Source organism: Camarhynchus parvulus, chromosome 3 (genome assembly GCF_901933205.1).
Source record: "Camarhynchus parvulus chromosome 3, STF_HiC, whole genome shotgun sequence".
Lineage (NCBI taxonomy): Eukaryota > Metazoa > Chordata > Aves > Passeriformes > Thraupidae > Camarhynchus > Camarhynchus parvulus.
Genome location: NC_044573.1, coordinates 88,229,403 through 88,249,903, shown reverse-complemented (window position 1 = coordinate 88,249,903; position 20,501 = coordinate 88,229,403). Strand labels below are relative to the sequence as shown.

Genomic DNA, 20,501 nt, shown 5'->3' with positions numbered 1-20,501 from the left:
CAGGCAGAAGCTGAGCCTCTTTTAGAACGGGAGAACAGTTAAGTTTTATAAAGCTTTTAAAGAAGCACTGGTCTGAAGAGGTATCAACAAAAGTATACAAGCTTATTTTTGAAGAAACTTCTAGCAAGCTGTTTCATGCAAGTAACATTTTAATTGTTTGGTTATTAACCAAACTGAATAATACACTCATAGGAACTGGGGAGATGAGTGAAAGGGAAATAGGAAGATGAAAAGCATGCATTTCTTATTTTAAAATAATTTTAATATAGTACCAAGGTTTAAGTTATAAAATGTATTTGCTAGATACAGTTGGGAATACTGTTTAGTAACATAATTATGGATGGCAAGGGAACACATCTGAGTTTTTGAAATTAAGTTTCATTTTGATGTAAAAAAAACCAAGGGTTTTAAAATTCTGAAGCACAAGCATATGCACATGATGGAGGGAACAATGCAGCCAAGAGTGCAGAATATGTAATAATTACAGGTATCATCTAAGACATGGGAACACTTCAGCATTCTAAAACAGATAACATATTTCCACATTACAGTGTAATGGCTGACATGCTAATGCCTCCCTCTCTTTGTTCTAATGAAAATATCAATGACACTCATCACAATCAGTCCATATATACTTGTAGAACATTTTGGTTTGCAAGTGACATGGCAATAACTAATTAGCAACTGGCAATTAGAAACATGAAGCTATTATAGTTCCTCTGAAGTAAAAGAAACAATAAGTCATAAAAAGCAAATTATTTTCCAGCAATTGTATGAGTCTTTCATAATAAATCTAATAATACTAAGAAAACAATCTGTGCTTTTTACTGCAGTGTCTTCCCTGTCAAGGATCACTTAAAGAACTACAGGGCTTCAAAAGTAGCTTTGCTTTGAAATGTCTCTGACAAGAAAACCTTCTGGTAATTAAACCAGAGTCAAAATTAATCAAAATATGATTGGAAACACTAAACTTCTTTGACAATTTAAGAGCACAGATTAAACCAAAAGCAAATCCAGAATATGGTAAACATAACCAAAGCAGCACTATTTCCCATTGTTTTTCCTGAAGCTATATTGATAACTTGAAGTCCTGAAGTTCTCTAAATCATACAGAAATGAAATAATTGAAATCACCCCCTCCCCCCTCCAGATTATTAATCATACCTTAATTTGAGCAAAAGGTCTGTCAAAGTTTCCGACATAAAGAAGACCAACATTCTGGGTGAGTAGCCTAAAAAATGAAAAGAATCTTTTAAGATATCACTTTACATCCGTAAGTTTTTTCTGCATCTGCAGTAATTGTTACCAAACCCTAGCAGGGCACCAATCTTCATCACAACAGCAAGAGCTACCCTTGCAAATCTGGTTACACAATTCTGTGTGAGCTACTATAAAAAACAAAAATGTGCATTAAAGATGGGTGCACACCAGTAATTCGTGTTTATGTTGGAAACACATCTTCAACAAAATCACTTCATAGGCTTCTTTGTGATGGATGCCACTCAGTAATGTGGGAGAATGGCAGGTATGCTCTTTTTCTTTTTATTAAAGACCATTAGAGACAAAGGGAGAGCAAGAGAAAAGAATGATAAATACACATTCAGAGCAGCAAGCCCAAGAGTTTAAACAGATTAGGGCACATAAAAGTATGCACAGTAATACAAAAATGACGTCCCTACAAGTAGAGAAATATCAGAGAATCTCTGTAACATTGCCTAATGGTTTGCCAAATAAAAAGAGCCCCAGATACAGCTTGTGCTTGCTGTTCTCTTCAAGTCTTAATAAAGTTGTTGCATACACCACCAAGATCCAGAGGGACAGTTGGATAAGTTGTCTCAAATGCCTGTTCATACTTCTGGAAAAGTGATTTCTGCAGATATCTGTGCAAGTCAATGCTATCAGTACATAAACTCCAAATTCCAGAGAAGCATTAGGGCACTGCTGTTACAAACAGGCTGACAAGAACATCACTGGCCAGCAAAAAGGGCAGGAGGGCACTGTTCTGTTCTGACTGCATAATTACAATGTTCCTCTTGCTAAGCAAAGGCCCAGCAATCATTCCCTCCATTTTAAAGCCTCATAAGCATTGCACTGAAATACAGGTTCTTCATAATAATGAGAACTTTTTTGATTACTAACCCCAGAAAGAGTTTCTGTTTTGATTAAAAGGGACATTGAAAACCCATCATATTCCTCAGTAGCCCCAAGTTTTCATTAAGTGGTTGCCATTTTATATTTTCTTTCAATTTTACATCCCACTCCCTCCAGCAATAAGGCCTTACAAATGAATTAAATTAAATAGTGAGAAATAAGTATAAATGTAGGCATCAGTCAGCTTAAGCAATGACACTGAGGTGTCTCTTTCTTACATTATTAGGCATACATAAATATATATATATATACACACATATATATACGCATAATTAATACTGAGATTTTTTTTAATAACTAAGCCACCTGTCATTTTCAACTCATTTCTCAGCATTGCCAGGCCTGTTTTCACAAAAAAAAAACAAAACAGCAACTTAGATAGCAATAAATAATTCTGAGCCCACAGAATGTACATACCTTAGTATGACCTTGATTCTTCCCAGTTCTGACAACAATATGATATATATATGACTTTAAACTGGTTCACCAACAGTGGGAATTAGTGGAACTCAGCAAAATTACAAAGTCAAAAGATTCACACACATAAAACAGTTAAGTAAGAAGAGGTGTTGAACTATCACTCTTCAAAAACCCTTCTGCAATTAGATATGGTACATAAAAGTTTCCAGGGCACTGACAGAAATACCCCAAAAAGAAGAGACCAGTAAGGATCAGACCACATCACCCACAGTACAGACAGGCAAGAGGATTCCTCCCTTTCCCTATCAGTGTGCCAGTCTCCACCAGGAAGACTTGTATTGTTAGGCAATGGTTTAGCAATGGTTAATATGTAAGTCAGGATAAGCATATTGAACTCATTTTCAGTCACAGTAAGTCAAATTTATTCAGAACTCAGGTGTCTGGAACTGCAAAATCCAGCATATTGAGCTAACTTTCTCCTAGAGCTATAAAGCAAAATCAGAAAATATTTAATGGTTTTCTAAATGGAAAGAAACATATGGGAAGTAATGAGCAAAGAAGATTTTAAGAGGCTACAAAAAGAATTCAGGGTAGGACACCATATTTCAGAGAGAGGCACCTTAAAGCAACAACTGCACATAATTATCGTAAGACAGAAAAGATAGTCCACTAGCTGTTTTTCTGGTAAGGGACCTTAAAAAATAGAGGACATTCAGTGTGATAATTCCCATGTGGTTATTCTTCACATTTTCTTTACCAGACAAAAATGCAGGACTATTAAAAATCGAAGTCTTTAGGATTGCTTTAATTAGAAGTAACAAACATCCAGAGAACCTTAAGACTGGTCTTTCCAGGAGACTGCCCAGCTGTCTACACAGTTTTAAGATGCTATCACTGATGTATGCTCCAAATGAACTGCAAGACTTGGCTTCCTTAATAAGATTGATATTGACACAGTACAAGCTGATTACTATTCATTCATCATTCACTGCCCCTGCTAAAAAGTAATTCACTTACAACTTTTTATTTGTACTCACATGGCACTTCAAAAAGCAATGTTAATGCAATGTTAGGAAAATGTTTAGAAGTTATTTGTAGCTCTCCCTTAAATAAGAGGTTGCATTCTGTATTTCTCTAGTTTACACATTCCTATTGAGTTCTGTAGTTCAAAATTCTATCAACAACACGTTAAACAGTTTCCATTTAAAAACTCAAGAAGGTTGAAACGAGCACCCCAATATGAAATATCCATGCTTTATGCCCCTAAATTGTCTGAACAATTAAAAAAATACCAAATCTCATCACAAGTCTAAGCTCTTTTACTCTGGGTGTTTCTTATGAGCATAATCTCTATTTCAGAGGTTGAGCTCACACAGAAGAGCCTGGAGAAGTAAGCAGGCTGTGACAGGAGTCACCACTGAGGCTCTGAATAAGCCAAGCTAGTGCAAGAGTGCTACCATCTCCACAGCAGCCACCAGTGGCAGTATCAAAAAGCCATGTGCCATTGAGGAAGTGCACAACAGAGAGCAGTATGCGCCAAACTCCATCTCATCCGGAGAAACTCAGCACAACTGACCTCTAAATGACACTTAGCTGTACCTCCCACCAGTCAGAAAGTTCAAACTATGCATAGCTGGTTTTGGAGTTCTTTACAACAATACCAGAGTGTAATTTTAAGTACCTAAAATTAACTTTCTATTATAAACATTAATGTGTCTAAATTGATACAGATATTCTTGCCTAATTCTCTCAACTAATTACCCTTTGCCTTTAAAGGCTTCCCAGTGGTTGGCAGGGTATAGCACTTATATGCCAAAGCTGTCTTTTAAATGTCACTCTATTTCTTTCTTAGTTTAACAATTGCACAGTTCTGCTCTTAAAACACCATCAGCAGTACTCAACACCAAACCCTGACAGAAGTTGGACATCACTTGTAATCGGCTAAAATCGATACCAGGCGATGAAACAGTGACGACAGCTTCACAGCACAATTATTACCTGTGAATGTCACTTCAAATAACTACCTTAAAATTATGAGAAACAATCATTAGAAATACAAATGATTACTGGCACTTCAACACATATTAATTTTTATTTAAGAATATGTAGCAATATACAAAGTTGCCTAGCTTACAGTAATTCTTTAAGATGTGCTGTCCATGTCCATGTAATGTTACACAACACTCCATGCTTTCCTCTCCTATGCACCCAAGTGAGCAGACCTCTAGCCCAACATGCCTGTTAGGGCTGCAGAGTTATATTTCAATGCAAACTACATAAATACCTCAAAGGTGTCAGGACAAACCATTTCAGAGCTTCAACAATATAATATCAAGGTCTTAAAGGCCCTTCCCGTACCAAGAAAATGCTGCTACATAGTTATCACTAAATTTCCCTAGATTTGGTCTTTTCTGGGATATAAAAGCACACAATGTTTTCAAAATCTAAGCTGCAGGAGCCAGGTACTGCTGTTTGTTGGGGAAGCTGAACATAGGAGTAGGCATGGTCAGGCCAGGTGATCCAAAAAGTGTGGTGGCAACAGTGACAGTGGTTAATGCAAATAAACACATGACAGGAGTAAGAACTTGGGTAAAAAGAAACTTGGAGTAAGGCACTGTTGGGACAGCAGTGGATGTAGAACACAAGGGACAAGAAAGGTACAAAGGAGTGAAAAAGCAGCCCTCTGGGTTGGAAAGCACTAGGGTAGAGCTCTGGGCTGGAGAAGACCAAAGGATTAGAGAATGGGAGCAGCATGAACTGATTTACCACAGAGTTCATCCTCCCTGAGCACAGCTGACCTTGTCTGGGGGCTGGGACATTGCCAGCACCATCGCCTCCTTCCTACTGCCTTTGGCCATGGGAAGCAGTGACCCTTGGCTGTGGACTTTATGAAGGCAGCACGTTTCAAAGAAGCCTGATCATTTCCTCTTCTCCACACACTGCCTGTTCCTGCTAACTTACTAATACATGTTAAGATGAAGGTGGATTACCCTTTCAGTATCTAAAGGGGGAGGACAATAACAGTGCTGGAGAGGAACTTTTTAGAAGGGCCTGTTGTGACGACATCAGGAAATGGGTTTAAACTGAAACAAGGTAGGTTTAGATTAGGTATTGGGAAGAAATTCCTTCCTGTGGGGTAGTGAGACACTGGAACAGGTTGCTCAGAGAAGCAATCCATCCCTGGAAGTGTTCAAGACTAGAGTGGATAAGGTTTTGAGCCACCTGTTCTAGTGGGTGGTGTCCCTAACCATGACAGGCAGTTAGAACTTTATGATCTTGAAGGCTCCTTTCAACCCAAATCATTCTGTGATTTCAAGATAATACAAAAATTGAGGCACTGCTCACCAAACCACTAATGCTTCAGCCATTAAGTAGTATTTTGTGAAGGCAGAAAAGCAGGTGCTGAAGAGTTCCTTCATATCTTTCTGGGAGGTGTAACTTGAGGACACCACTACAGTTTGATCTGTACCCCAAATGCCCATCCTTTCAGACTCAAAAGCCTTGAAAATCCATTCAGGTTATCAAATAGGACCACCCAAACTAGAGCTGAACACATTAACTTCTGAGTGGCTCATACACAAAGCAGTTGTGAATTTCCCTCTAGGCTACCTAGCTCTGCTGTGCAGATTATGGAAGGAGGCTTCCAAAAATGAGCAGAGCATAAGGAGCCTATGCTTCCATAAAGGAGCAGAGAAATAAAGGTGCAGGGAGGAGCCAGGAGCCTCTATCTCTCACAGGAGCAAGTTACTGCAGATTAGCTGAAAACGGTAATTTGCTCCTGTGCGAGGCAGCAGCTCCTATGCTTGCTCTGCTGGGTGCAAGACTGGTGACACATTGTGCAGGGACACAGACAGACCTGCAGCTCTAGCCAAGAGCACGGGGGTCAGATAGGCTTGAAAAGCAGAGAGTATGGAGTGAAAAACACAGTGTGTGCAGCGGGAGGGCTGAAAAGAGGTAATTGGCACTGGAAAGGTGGAATGCGTAGAAGGAAAATGATGACCAATGAACAAACATATGGCTTGGGGTGTCTGGTTTCTCAGGAAGAAAGCTGCCCTGCAACAGCCAGTGGTGGGCACAGAGCTGCTCACAACAATGCTTCAGTTACTCACTAGCCCTAGGAAAGAGAACATTCAACTTCTTTACATTTCAACAAAAGCACTCACAAAATCCCAGAACTCGTGACAATTTATCGAATAATGTCTTGCAGTATTTTATTAGGCAATCGTAAAATTTAACTTGACAAACATTATGTTTGAAGAGTAGGTCATTGCTCCACATAAGTCAAGTAGTTTGATACTTTATTTCTGGTTTATGCTTGATGGTTTGCCTGTTTCACCAGCCACCAGAGCACCTGACCCTAGAGGAGTTTCATTCTAGATAAGTTTGAGTTTGTTTTCAGGAGCTTGGCAAGTGCTATAGCCTGTCACCAAAGTTTTGTTGGATGTAATAAAACTTCACTGTTGTATTTTATAATCACAAAGGTATTTGAGGGCATGCAAAACTGCAGTAGCTTCCAAAACTCGTCTTGATACTGTGTGTGTCTGTCTCTGCTTGTAATGGCAACATGGATGGAATCACTGCTTTCTGCAAAGGATGAGAGGCAGCTTCTGCTGTGGTCTGTCCTCCTATCTGAAAGAACTCTCTCCAGATCAGACAGTTTTTTTCTGGCTTATGCACACAGTGGATTGATATCTGAAAGATCCTTGGTATCTGCCTGGATGGATCTCACTCTATCAGAAATGATTAAAGAGGAATTCCACTGATGAGATGATGAGATAAAGGGATTAAAGCACATAGATTACTCCCACTTTACAGGCCAAAGCAGCAAAAAGCAGCTACATTGGCACTGGGAACTGATGTAACAACTTCATCCTTTTTATGCTGTGGGCAGATTTGCACTCTTCACAGAGGTTGGTAGTGAAAAGATTTCAATCCTGAGAAGATGTGTGCCAAAACTGGAATAGTTGTGAAGCAAAATGGAAAGAAAAAATATCCTGACACCCAGTTGGGTTATTGACCTTTTTGCACATCTGCATCTTTATTGCTAAGACCACCTCAGTGTACACATCCACGGTTGATTAGGGCCAAAAATGCAACACACTCTGTTTTGAATATAAATTGGAGAGTCAGAATAAAATTTTAGGAAAATCTCTGTCACCACATTCACAGTCTAAATTCCCATATTTACAATAGCTATATAATGGGGATTAATATTAATTATGCATCATTTGTGTGATAAGCATATACAAATACTATACTGATATGCTCTGTATGTGCTTTTAACTGTCTCTGAAAATCAATCTGGATAAATTTGCACATTTTGGGCAGACATGACTGATAGAAGTCATGAACACAGACGAACAGCAGCCCTGACAACAGAAGTAACACCCCTGCAAGTTAAGTAACTGTATTCTCAAATACTGCTTGAATGCTCTTCATGTGTAGCTTTGAGGATAAAGGTACCTTTCATACATAACTTCATAAATTTTGTATTCAATTGTACAAGGAAATCATTCCACTATGTCATTATTGCATATGATGACCCAAAAGCACATGGTGACAAATAAAGCACTATGACACAGCAGAAAGGACACCATAACCATGTGATGAAGCTGATGTCCTTTTATAAGCATGATAAATATTCTGCTTTTATTCTGTGTTCACTTAAACTGGGAGGGGAAACTGCACTGTGCTGCAATATCATAACAATAGAAAGAAAAGCAGCTTCCTAAGGAGTTTCTTGAAGAATCACTTAAATTCTATTACAGTGACATTCCAATTATATTTTGCTTCTTGCTTATGATAATAATTTCCTATTCGTTTAAAACTCTAATATGTATTTTCTAGGAATATAAAAACAAGAAGAAAATCAGAAAAGAATAAACAGAGAATTATGAAAAATTATGTTAGGGTCAAAAGAATTAACTTCCTATATTTAATTTTTTAAGACCATTATTTCATTAATGTAATTCACTGACTATTGTAAGAGTAACATAGTGAAAATACTACACTAGGTATTTTAAATATATGAATATTTTTAAATATTAAAAAGGAAATATTTTAAAACAGTAATATTTTAAAATATATAAAAGGATCCAATACAAAGGCTAATAACAGTGCTTGTAAATTTAAACTGGCATGCATATATGGTCTGCAAACAATATGTATTTAACTTTTTTCTAGAAGCATAGAGAGTCAAGAACTTGACAGCTCCACAGAAGCAGTGCACGCAGAACAAGGACAATGGCAGCACATAGGCTTTACAGGTGCTCTCCTGCTTTCTACAGAGCATTTACCAGCTACCTGTTCGGGCTAACAAAATATTCTAACAGAAATTGTTACTCATCAGTCAAGCAAGAAAACACTTTTTTGTGGACAAATATAAGCTATTCTAGTATAATCATCAAGGTGAAGAATAGGCAAATAGACTGTATACCTGATTTAGGATATTCTTCTTTAAATAAGAGCACAAACTCAAGAAAGTTGTGAGGGAACTGAAAAAGATATTATGCACTGCCACTTACAAAGCAAAAATGCAAAAATCCCTGGGTTAGAACATGAGGGTGGAAAAGGTTGGGAAGGAATATATTAAAGTGAAAAAAAAGAAGAAGAGACCATAAAGAGTTTTATAATGCTAAATTAATCTCTACAAGAAACAACCCTGCCTCTTTCATTCCATGAATTCTGAATTTGCAGAATAGTCCAAGTCAAGTTAACGGTGACTGCAATTAACATAAAAGTGTATTCCAAACAACATTCCCAGGGAAAAACGCAGTGGGTAGCACAAACTACAGACTTGAATTTAACACCCTCAGCCTCCCACAACAGTACTACAATAGCCTGTGCCATTTGTCATATTAATAACCATGGTGCTTTCAAGCACATGCAACTCAGGCAACAATATCAATGTTATGTGCTAATTGCCCTCCAAGCTCTTATGTGTGGTACTTGAAAGGCTTCACTGCACTACCTCACTCCCTACAGTAAATCACTACCTGTCACTGACTATTGATAATGGGAATCTTGGCAGTAACTGATCCCTGAAAGACATACTTCCACTGAACAATGTCACCACTATTATATACCAAATAAAATAAAAATTACATTTAGAGGGCTTGAAACTGCAAACTGAAGTGACCTCATAGCTGAGGTAATGGTGATTCTAGACCATCAAAAAGAATAAACTGATGAATATGAAGGTTTACTTTCAATTAGTAGAGTTGAATTTGCACCAATTTTTGAAAAAGTGTTTGGCTGTGGTGGTTTTTTTGGGGGGGAGGTGGGAGTGTTTGTACACAAATACTTTCCTAGAGACAGGGAGATTTTTTCAAGGCATATTTGTGCACTTGATAAATAAAACTACAATATCAGATGTTTCCAAACAGCACTTCTTTTTGTTTGCTGTATTTATGTCTAGTGCTGATAATATTTTAATATTTGTCCAAAGCATGTTTGGCTTTGTTTTACAGGCAAATAACAAAAAGAAGCATTTTGACTGCATTTACATATAACCTATCCATAAAAAATAGAAAGGAAAACTAAGTAGAAACAAAAAGTACCTATTAAATAATCATGCCCATTCCTCCACCAACAGAATATTACTCCCTGTAGTATAATGAGCAATTTGGCCAGGCTGGCCATAAATTATCTGGAAAATGAGGCTGCTTGCCTTTTCCTTTGGGAGGTTATTACGTAGTTCAAGAGATTTCACTATTAGAATCTATTTCTGATCATAAACATCAATTTTTCCTTCTGAATATCATCTCTTTCATCTCACTGAAATATAGGACAGGAGTTAGGAACTATTCCCAATTTGCTGGAAGAGCTGCCTGACATTGGCTGTGATGCAACTCTGCCCAGATTTATCCATGTATCACAAAGTGAGAGCACTCACACAGCTCTGCAGTGGCCCCACTGGAACACCATAAATCCACATTCTAGTCTACAACCCCAGAGGGTCCTTTCACCTTGGCCATCTTTTAAAATCTAACAGACACCACAATATAGCAAATTCAACCACCAGAATTAAGTGAAGAATTGATATCACAATGTGAAGCCTTGTATCACAAGACTTCAATAAAATAAAAACTCTCATTACAATTTCAAAGCCCAAACAAAGTCATTTTCAGTGTTTCAAGAGCTACTTAAGAAAACCAGATTTCTAACAACAAGATATAGACGAAACAAATGAGATAATGGAAAAAAAAAATCTCAAGCATAGCCGAAGTAGAAAACTGGCAAAAAAAATCATGTGGAAATACAGGATTCTGTGAAAATACAGGAAGCAACAAAGAAAGATGGAGAGATTGAGAGGTCGAAAAGGTAGTGGATTTGTTTGTACCCACCAAAAAAATAAAGGCATTTAGTCAGGAACATGGGGTTTCTTAGTCACCAAAATGAAATCCCTGCAGAAAAGGAAGGTACTAAAAGGAAAGCTCTGGAGTTATACTGATAATTAAGGTGGAAGAAATCACCAAATTCTGACATTTTTTAACATAGAGGGTCTGAATCGCTATTTTAAAAAATACAAGTCAATCCTACACACAGAAAAGGGTATTTTCTGCAAACTTCCCAAAGCCCCTACCCTTTAGCAGAGCATTGTTCAGCATGCCTACCTTGGCCATGCATGGCAGTGCTACTTAGGAGGTTGCACAGCCCCTGCACTCACACTGTGGCTGCATCTGCCTCTCTTTTGATCATTTTAATGAAAGAGTGCTTGAAAAGTAGTGGGGGACGGGAGAGGCAGCACACTGACATAATCGATTCAGACTGCCAAAAGGCATCTGTTACACTCTTATTCCATACTAATTTATTTTTTAAAAACCATAAAACCAGGCAGCAAGTACTTTCATATGGAAGACACTTCTTACTGTTAAGGACCAAATCCTGCTTGAGATTAGACAGGCAGAAAAAATGGTCAGTTTCCATCTTGGCAAAGGCCAAGTAACTACTCCATTTATATAACAGACTGTTTAATATATTTATTAGTAATCAGAAAAAGATATGAACAGAGAAAGTCTGCTGATGAAGCAAGAGCTAGCAACTTTAGCCAGATTACAAAGTTCATCACTTTGAAAGGAAGCTGATGTTGTATTTAGTATCACTCATACCACCTCAGCATTATTTTCCTCTGAAGTGAATGATGTGCGCTCTTTTGTGTATGAATGTGGGAAGGGTACTTACACCATTTAACTAAGGGATGTATCATAATGTGAATGAGCCTGTCAACTAGAATTCTGTTATTTCCTAACATTTAAAGGGTTGACTTCAAAGCTCACTGAATTTTCTTTCCGTGTGAAGTTTTGTCATTCCTTTGTTCTTGGTCTTTCTAATGAAAAAAAAAAAAAAAAAAAAAAAAAAAAACAAACAAACCAACAAACAAAAACACACACATACAAAAAACCCCAAAAGACAACCCACAAAAAAACCCCCAACCCCCAGACTTTTGTCCTGCACAACTATTCTAAATTGAAAGAATAGACCTGGAAATTTGAATACTCTGCAATTGTAACAGGTTGTTACTACTAAAAAACCATGACAAAGAACTGGCAGGGAAGTTATGATGGGGTGATCTCATCTGGCTGTAATTTCCCTCATTCTGCCCTTCATTTGACAGCACAGATGCTCCAACAGTTTTCCAGTTTTCCCAGTGCCCTGCATGCCACACCAGTGGTAGCAAGACCTCACCGGTACCCTGGGTAAAGCAGTTGGTAAAGCAGTATCCATGAACAATGCAGGGCATACCAAAGACTGATCAAGTGATCTGTATTTAATTCTTGTAACAAAAGAACAAGGAGTCATTGAATTAGTCCAATTGAGTGACAATTCAAATATGATAAATATTTAAACACAAAACACATAATTAAACTGGAGCTCATAGATGCTGCTCTGGTGCGTAAGAGAAACAGAGATTTGACACACATGTGCGTAATAAAAACACCTAGAAGACTAAAATTTTCCCCTTAAAATAAAACAGAGAATACAAAATTCACCTGTCTACACTAACCAGAGATATAATCAGTATGAAAATTCCCATCTTCTTATTAAAGATCCTCCATGGGAAGAGCACCCTTAGCCATATGTATGCATACAGCCAGACCACTCCAACTGATTTCTTTTCCTTCCTGTTTCCCCACATCACTTTAATCATTTATTAAAAATAAATACTTTATTAATTAATCATGCACATCCAGAAAAATGATTGAACTACAGTCTAAAAACCTTTTAGGTATGGGTTCATGGGGGACTATGCAGATTGCAGTCTCAAGGTGAAGCCTGTAATGAACAACGAATTGTTTGTCTGGAATATAGGATACGGACTCAGTTGCCACTGTATCCACACCCAAGTGCCACCAGCAGAATGTTTGAACAGCCATCTGCTGCACACAAACCTGCCACCCAAAATAAGGTAGGAAGGCTGTCAGAGACCTCATGAACACTACTGAATGCTTCAAGATCATTACTGAAACCTTTATGGATGGTGCCAGATTTAGTTCCTCTGTCAATTATAAAATTAAATCCCTCAGCATAGTCACACACAAACTTGTAAATGAAATTTCTTTTACAGAAATTCTTCAGGTAGTAAGAGACATAAATGTAATATTCCATATTCTGAAATATTAAGCAATGTAGCCTTCCTGGGTGTGACAAAATAAAGGACTCTTGTGTAATATCAACAAACAACACTGTGATACTCATTATTGCATCCATAATCTACAAGGCATTTGCAGGAAAGCTGTTCTGTGTTTCTAGTGTGTTACTCTGCTTAAAAAAAAAATAAATAAATGGTATCCTGACCCACAAAGCTCCTTTCTCTGTAAGGGAAATCACTGCTCTGTATCAAGGTGCTCTGCTTCACTTCAGAAGTGCCACATCCCCTTCAGTAACCCCTTTATCCATTTCTCTCTTTCCTTTTATTTCTCACTCTAATGTTCAGCTGCTCCTTGGTTTTGTTTTCTACAGACTTCTAAAGATGGCTATGTCCTCTCAGTACATTCCACCCCCCTCTGACCTTTTACCCCAACTCCCAAATTTAGAGGGGAAGCCTACTGTTAGCAGAGCCACCAGGAGGGGAGTGGGAATGCACTGGGATGATGGCAGCTTGAACAATGCTAAGAAATGGAAGGCAGACAGGTTTAGGGACAAAAAACCCTCCTGAGATGCCTCTGCTCCACACACAGCTCCAAGGTTCACAACTACTGTTCCAGTTTCTCCTGAGCAGCCTTGATCTCCACTCCAGTTTAAACTGAGGCAGCTACTAAACCCACACAGGGCACTAGGCAGGCACTTGGCACACGGTCACACCTGAATTCACACCCTGAGAAGTCCCATGCAGCCAGACCCACCTCCCTGTGTGAGGAAAAGCTCTTAAGGAACTGCTTCTAAAAAATATTTTGCCCAATACAACCATTTTGCAAGCTCTTCATATGCTATCAGTATTCTTCTTTTCCAATGCCAGCTTTTTAGACTTTATTTAAAATTATTATTCAATTTTGTGACACACTTTCTAAAAAGTCAAATAAGCTGAAGTCTGTGTGATAAGCAACTTGCAGAAATGTATCTTTTCTATAAACTGTGGGAAAAAATGAATTCTTTATTAAAATTTCTGTGTTATTATTACAAAAATAGAGCATCTTTTCATTTACTGTACTGAATGATTAATTTTTATTATGCAGGGCACAAGTGAAAGAGCAATTATGATTAAATGCAAACTGCATAGGACAAAAAATTTATTACTTCCAGACCCTGGTTGATAACCACTGATTTAACTGGTATCAGAATGACCTGCTTTGTCTCTTCTTTCACATCTTTCTGAGAAGATTTATGTAATGTAAATTATTACGTTATTAATTAACAAATGTACAGTAAAGCAGGGGCGTTTTTTCCATTCCACAGTCTGCCTCCAACACATAATTTTTTTACTCCAAGCAATTTTGCATGTCCTCTTGGACTATAATTTACCCTTGCTAAAAAAAGCCTGCTTAAAAAAAATAGTGCAACATGGCTAGTATATTTTGGTTTTTCAAGCAGAAAATACTCATTGTGGTTTTTAAGGTACCTGCATGGATAATAAGAATTTTAAAGTAATATAGCTGACTGCAACTATCTACTAGTATTACAGGAAAAAAAATTCACAATGTTCATTATAAAAATTGTGAACTTAATTCAGGTTTGATTTAAGGTAGGACAGTCTCTATGAAAAAGCAGTATGTTTTCTTAGGCTAAGCAATACAGTCAGAAAAAACAAGGATGGAGCATGCAAGTTAATCTCAAGTATGAAGAAAGACTTTGATGTCTAGAAATTTGGCTATTTTTAATATATCTATGATAAGCATAACAAAACATAAGCAATTGGCTTTCCCTATATACCAGCTACATCTTCAGACCATCAAAGAGAAAAACTTATCAATTGGCATACAGGAATGAAATTTCAGCTTTTTCATGGAAATTCTATGCATTTTAACCAGGACTTTAATCACTTTGGAGTAGTTACAGAAAAAAAAGATAATCATCTTTACTGGGAAACCAACCCTGAAGACTCACATGGAAATATGGGTGAGAGAAGTAAAGGCAAATGAATAAAACTTCAGCAGGAACACAAAATTGAATCTATCTGGGAACAGTGACACAGTAATGAGAAGGCACAGAAGAGAGAAAAGGGCAGACTGGTAGAGCACATATTACTGTAATAGATGATGGGAAATCTGCATTTTAACACACACCTACTGTCAAGTTTTATATCAGCTAGAAAACCCAAGAGCTGAGTGTCTCATATCTTCTTTTACAACCTTGTTTCTTAAAAGAAGTGCAATTTAGGAGTGGTCAAAGTTATTCTCAGCAACTACAGAGATCTGCGCTCTGGTTCTGTGCTCTGCCCCAGTACAGCCCCAGGGGTCAACTCTTGGTGGAAGAATTCCATTTCTTTTGGACATTCCTCTGCTATATTTTACATGCACAGATTAGTGACATTGGGATTACACTGACAGTTCCTGCAATTCTACTTTTTTTGGTCTAAATATTTAATTCCAAATTCAGAATATTGCTTTAATTTTTCCTACCTGACATTTACACTGGAAGAAGTCTTATCCATGATTGATTTATAATGTACAGAAAAATAATTACCTCTAAGTTGATGTTATATGCAAACACATTCCTGAAGCAGTAAAAGAATATCAATCAGACAACTAATACAAATACTGCAAAATCAAGTTTCAATTGTTCCTTCAGAGAAATCTTTATCACTCCTTTTTTGAAGTTACATTCAATACTACCTTGTTATTATGGCAGAGAAAATTTATTATCAGAGAGCAAACAGGCATTTCATTCAGATATAAATCACTCAAAGCTAAGACAGAACATAATTACTGTATTTGACATTTGAAAACTAAGAGAAAGGAAAATTAAATTGTTTTCCTTAGGATCAGAATGCAGAAGGGTTTTTGGAGAAGCTAGAGAATTCTTGTTCATGAAGTTGTTATGAAGATGACTGGGCTAAAATAGTCTGAGGGAGGCAAGAGTGTTCAGTCTTATATTTGAGAGCTTGTGGGTAAGAAATAATTTTGCAACTCTCAACTTCCTCAAGCTTGCACACATGGTACAAGCAGATTTTCTGCAACTGTCCCAATATCCCAGCCAGTTCTGTAAATCCAAGTTAGTCTGTCTGTACTGCAGTTGAAATGATGGTTATTCCCCTCATTATACCTTCACTTTCTCCACTTTTAATAAACCCCACCTTTGTCTAAGTTTATCAGTGGTCTTGCCTTATATAGAAAACTGGTTAGTATCTAGAGAAACTCAGAGTTATGGGGATTGGGATGTTCTTACTCTTAGTTTTGTTTACTGATATCAAACTTGAGTAGAAAGCTACCACAGGTACCCACAAATAAATAAAAGATTACCTAAAATGAGGGTAGAGAAGGAAGCTCACTAGAATTAGGTTTTCTCCACCCTGCTTCTTCCGGCCACTCACCTTTCCCACTGCTAATATCATTCCATAACTTCTGCATTTCTGACTTTTCCGGTCCTGTTATTAATTAAATTTGAGGATAAGGCTTTGTCAAAAGAAACCAAATAAAATTGCCACCAGCTTCTCTGTTGACAGAATTGCTGGTTTAGACATTCAGAAATCCATTAGATTCTTAAAAGTTAAATAAAAGAACAATATGTGATTCTGGAGCTATTACATGATAGGAATTAACTTTCAATAATTACCAATTTTTTGCCCTTTTGTCAGAAACATCTATGCATTTTGTCTTGCAAGAAATTTATATGAAGTCAAATTTAGTGAATGAAAGTAATAATTCAAGTTGAGCAATAACAGAGATATGCCTTCTTAACAAGAAGACATATCACTAAACAAGAGTATATAACTAGATCACACTGTTTAAATAATCACCTGGTAAAAAACCACAAGAGAGAAGCAATTGTGCAAAGTCTACATCTATAGCATTTTTATGCTATGCATTCCTAGACTGTTTAAAAATCTTTCTGCATTAAAGTTTCATTTTAGAGGAGTCATCAGTTTCATAACTCAGCTTTCAGCAACAAATACTTTTGGACCAAATGTTGTACAAAATCCTTGGGTAAGTGAATAACCTCAGTCTTTCCCTGTGGGAAAGCAGCAGAACAGCCAGCACTGTATAATTTCAATATTAGTTCTTTTCAGCAGTCAATAGGGTTCATAGCTCTTCCTCAGGCTTGTCCAGTAAACTTGTCAAGTTTTTAAGTAATTGGTACAGGTTATACCATGCTTTAATACATGGGACCAATTTACTTTCACTCAAATGAAAGTGTTTCACAAGTCTAAAACAATGCCCCCTCCTCTTGCCAACAGTCTGGACATAGGTATGCCTTTTGCCCATAGAGGCTCTATGAAAACACAAAATTTGCCAGCCAAATAACATAAAAAACTTAACTTAATCTCTGAAAAATGCAGGATATCATCTTCAGAAAACACATGGAAAATTTCTACATACCGCATGTATCTGAATATTACAAAAAAAAACCTGGCATATGATGCATGAAAAAAACTTAAGTTGTGTAATAGTTTCCTCTTATTTTTAATATGAGAGCAAAACTAAAGTAAACAACAGAGAAATTATCACCATGCAGAAACCATTAATCATATGTTATTAAATGGCTGAGCAAAAGAAAAAATGACCAGCTTTGAACATTTCGTTTTGGTGACATAATTCAAATAACTGAAGCTTAATACTTCTGCTGTTAAAGCAAGCTGTATTTATAGCCTATTTTAGCTGGAAGAAATCATTTGCATGCCATACCATTGCCTCTCCTAAAACCAGAAAATTATTCCAGTTTATCATGATACAGAATTCACCTCTTGAAACACAATTTTCTTAACACACAAGTAATGTGTGAAGATTTTATAAAAAGTGAGCATTGTGCAGAAACCAACTGCAAAACATCCTGCTCAGTTGGACTCCAGTAATTTCTGCTTCACTTCTTGAATGAGACCAGAATGATCAACAGTCAGTAAGTCCTGAGTAGAACTGTGCTTAGATCATTTTAATTACAAATTAAGAAGTCAGAATGTTAATGATACTTAGTTGAGGAGAGTTAACCATGTCCGTAGGAAATCTTCCCTTTCAGATCAGATCCTTCATTAGGAAATATCCAATTCACTTCTGAAACTATCTGTCTTAATCTATTCCACAAATCCAGAGATCTCCTGCAACTGAATATCCACTTTCAAGTAGAATTCTGTATTCCTGAGAAAAAAGACTAAAATTCTGATAATTTGATATTTGATGCTTTAACATTCACCAAAAGAGTGAAGTGTTTTATAAACATCTGAGTGAAATGATGGTTTTGACATTTTCCCATTGAGAAGCAAAAAAATAAAATAATCAAATTCACTATCCCGTTTCACTCTTCTCAATTCAACCTTCTCTATCCTATACTTAGAGATATACACATTGTATTTCATTTATAAGCCACTGATAAATATTTGGTCACAGCGCAATCAGCACAATCTTTTGATACTTTGTGAAGAAAAGGCTTTAAGCATGAAAATAGCCAAAGATTATAGCTTTGAAAATATTTAGTTGTTATAAGGGGGAAAAATGCCATCTGCTGGGTAGAGCTGAGGACTGTCCTTTTCTTACCAAAAGAAGACACCATGCTGTCCTGAGAGAGTTTTCTCTCCACTTCATAATTCATTTTTCCCATCTTGAAAACTGATACAGATACATGCATTGTTTTTGAGGGAATGTAATAGCAACCTGATTAAAACTCCATAACAAAAGCTTCTTACCATATACTTCTCAGAGGCTGGAGGGCTGACAACAGATAGGATGACTAGCAAAGGAATAATATTGCTATTAATATTTTAAAAACATTAGAACTGTCTCTAACATTTCTCCCCACGCCCCCAAATACTTCACATACTTTTGTATTTTCACTTATATAAACTTCACTATTAGGTGATTTATAAGCCACTGAACACTGGTTGGTGGAGTACAGGTAAAGAATTTAGTTACCCAGCTTAAAAGCACGAAACCAAGGCACTGAAAACCTCCTTAATAAAGTATGAAAAAGAAGTGGAGAATGTCCAGTTAAGAAATTTATTTGTATGAAGAGGCCAAAAAATTAAAAAGAGGAAAACCTGATTTAATAAAATAAATAATCTTTAAAATTAAGAAGTGTGATAAAAGGTAGATAGGGTTTCCATATGTAAACATGAAGAAGAAAACAAAATAGTTGCTTTGATTCATAACAAACAACGGGATTCCTTTACATTTTTGCTTGTTATTAATTTTACAATGCAAAATGTAACAGCTGTCAACTGTGTGTGCAGATACACATATGCATATAGGTATATTTATAAATTTAAAATTCTGATTCATTTCATATGAAGCTGAACCAGCTTACAATCTTGGAAATCTGGGTTTCAAAGTTAAAATACAGGCTTATTTCTCATCTATACAATGATGCTAAAAATCATGCAGCTTCTGTGATGTACATATAGCTTTCTTTTGTTTAAGATAAAAGCCTTGATTTCAGAATAGAATTCAGTACAAAACCATGCTTGTACTTCACATTCACTGTCATGACTGCTTTGTAAAAAGACAACAAGCATAAAAACTATGAAAATAAGGAACTTTGGCCTTTTTAAGATCCCCTAGCAAGAGGACATGTTGTCAGATGGACCCAAAACTCTACTGAAAACTATTAAATGCTTTTTACAAATTCACACTCAAAGTGCAATATGTGCACATACTCCATACACCACCCTTACTGTTCTCTTCCCTATCACTCAGGTAACAACATGGATTCTCCACTACCACTGACTCATTAGGCCCTGATTATGCAAACTGATCTCCCACTGACAGATACATGCACCCATAGCCTCACTGATTTTAATGTGCTTCTACAGCAGGACAAGCATCTTTCCTCAGAAAAAAAAAAAGCTACAAGCTGGGTTTTAGTTAAAAAGACAGCAAATGTGAATTACCAAACCTATGGCATATCCCAAGTCATTAAACAGATATCAAAAATCCAATTTATTTCCTCAAAATGAAAATGTCCCTTATAATGCTAATTTTTAAAAACTCATTCTACAAGTACATAGTTTAAGTCAATCATCACATCTTGAATCTCTCCAAAACCAGAGATACTAGATAATTATCCTGAAAAAGGATTAAGTAGGTTTCTTTTCTAATGTTTCTGAAGTTGTAAGATAAGCACATGTACCAAGAGTTTCTCTTTGCTATCAATGAGGGAAGGTGAAACTGCTGATAATCTCCCTGTATTTCAGAAGCACACAGTTGCATGCATACCAGATTGATAACACTGTTATGGCAGAAATGCAAACAATCTGCATCAGGGTCATTTATTTTGTTGACACATTTTGCTGATTCCAAACTACTTGTGAATTCAGTAAGACACAAAAAGCTGGGCTTCTAATTCCT

At 36.8% G+C, this 20,501-nt stretch overlaps 1 protein-coding gene across 1 annotated transcript in view; it reads right to left on the bottom strand.

Annotated features, from left to right (window-relative positions):
* The window catches only part of RNGTT (RNA guanylyltransferase and 5'-phosphatase), a 171,048-nt gene that overhangs the window by 32,799 nt on the left and 117,748 nt on the right, over positions 1 to 20,501 (bottom strand). Inside the window, exon 14 of the mRNA XM_030946306.1 lies at positions 1,165 to 1,231. Within this exon, the coding sequence (XP_030802166.1) occupies positions 1,165 to 1,231 (67 nt within the window). The remainder of the gene's footprint in view (positions 1 to 1,164; positions 1,232 to 20,501) is intronic.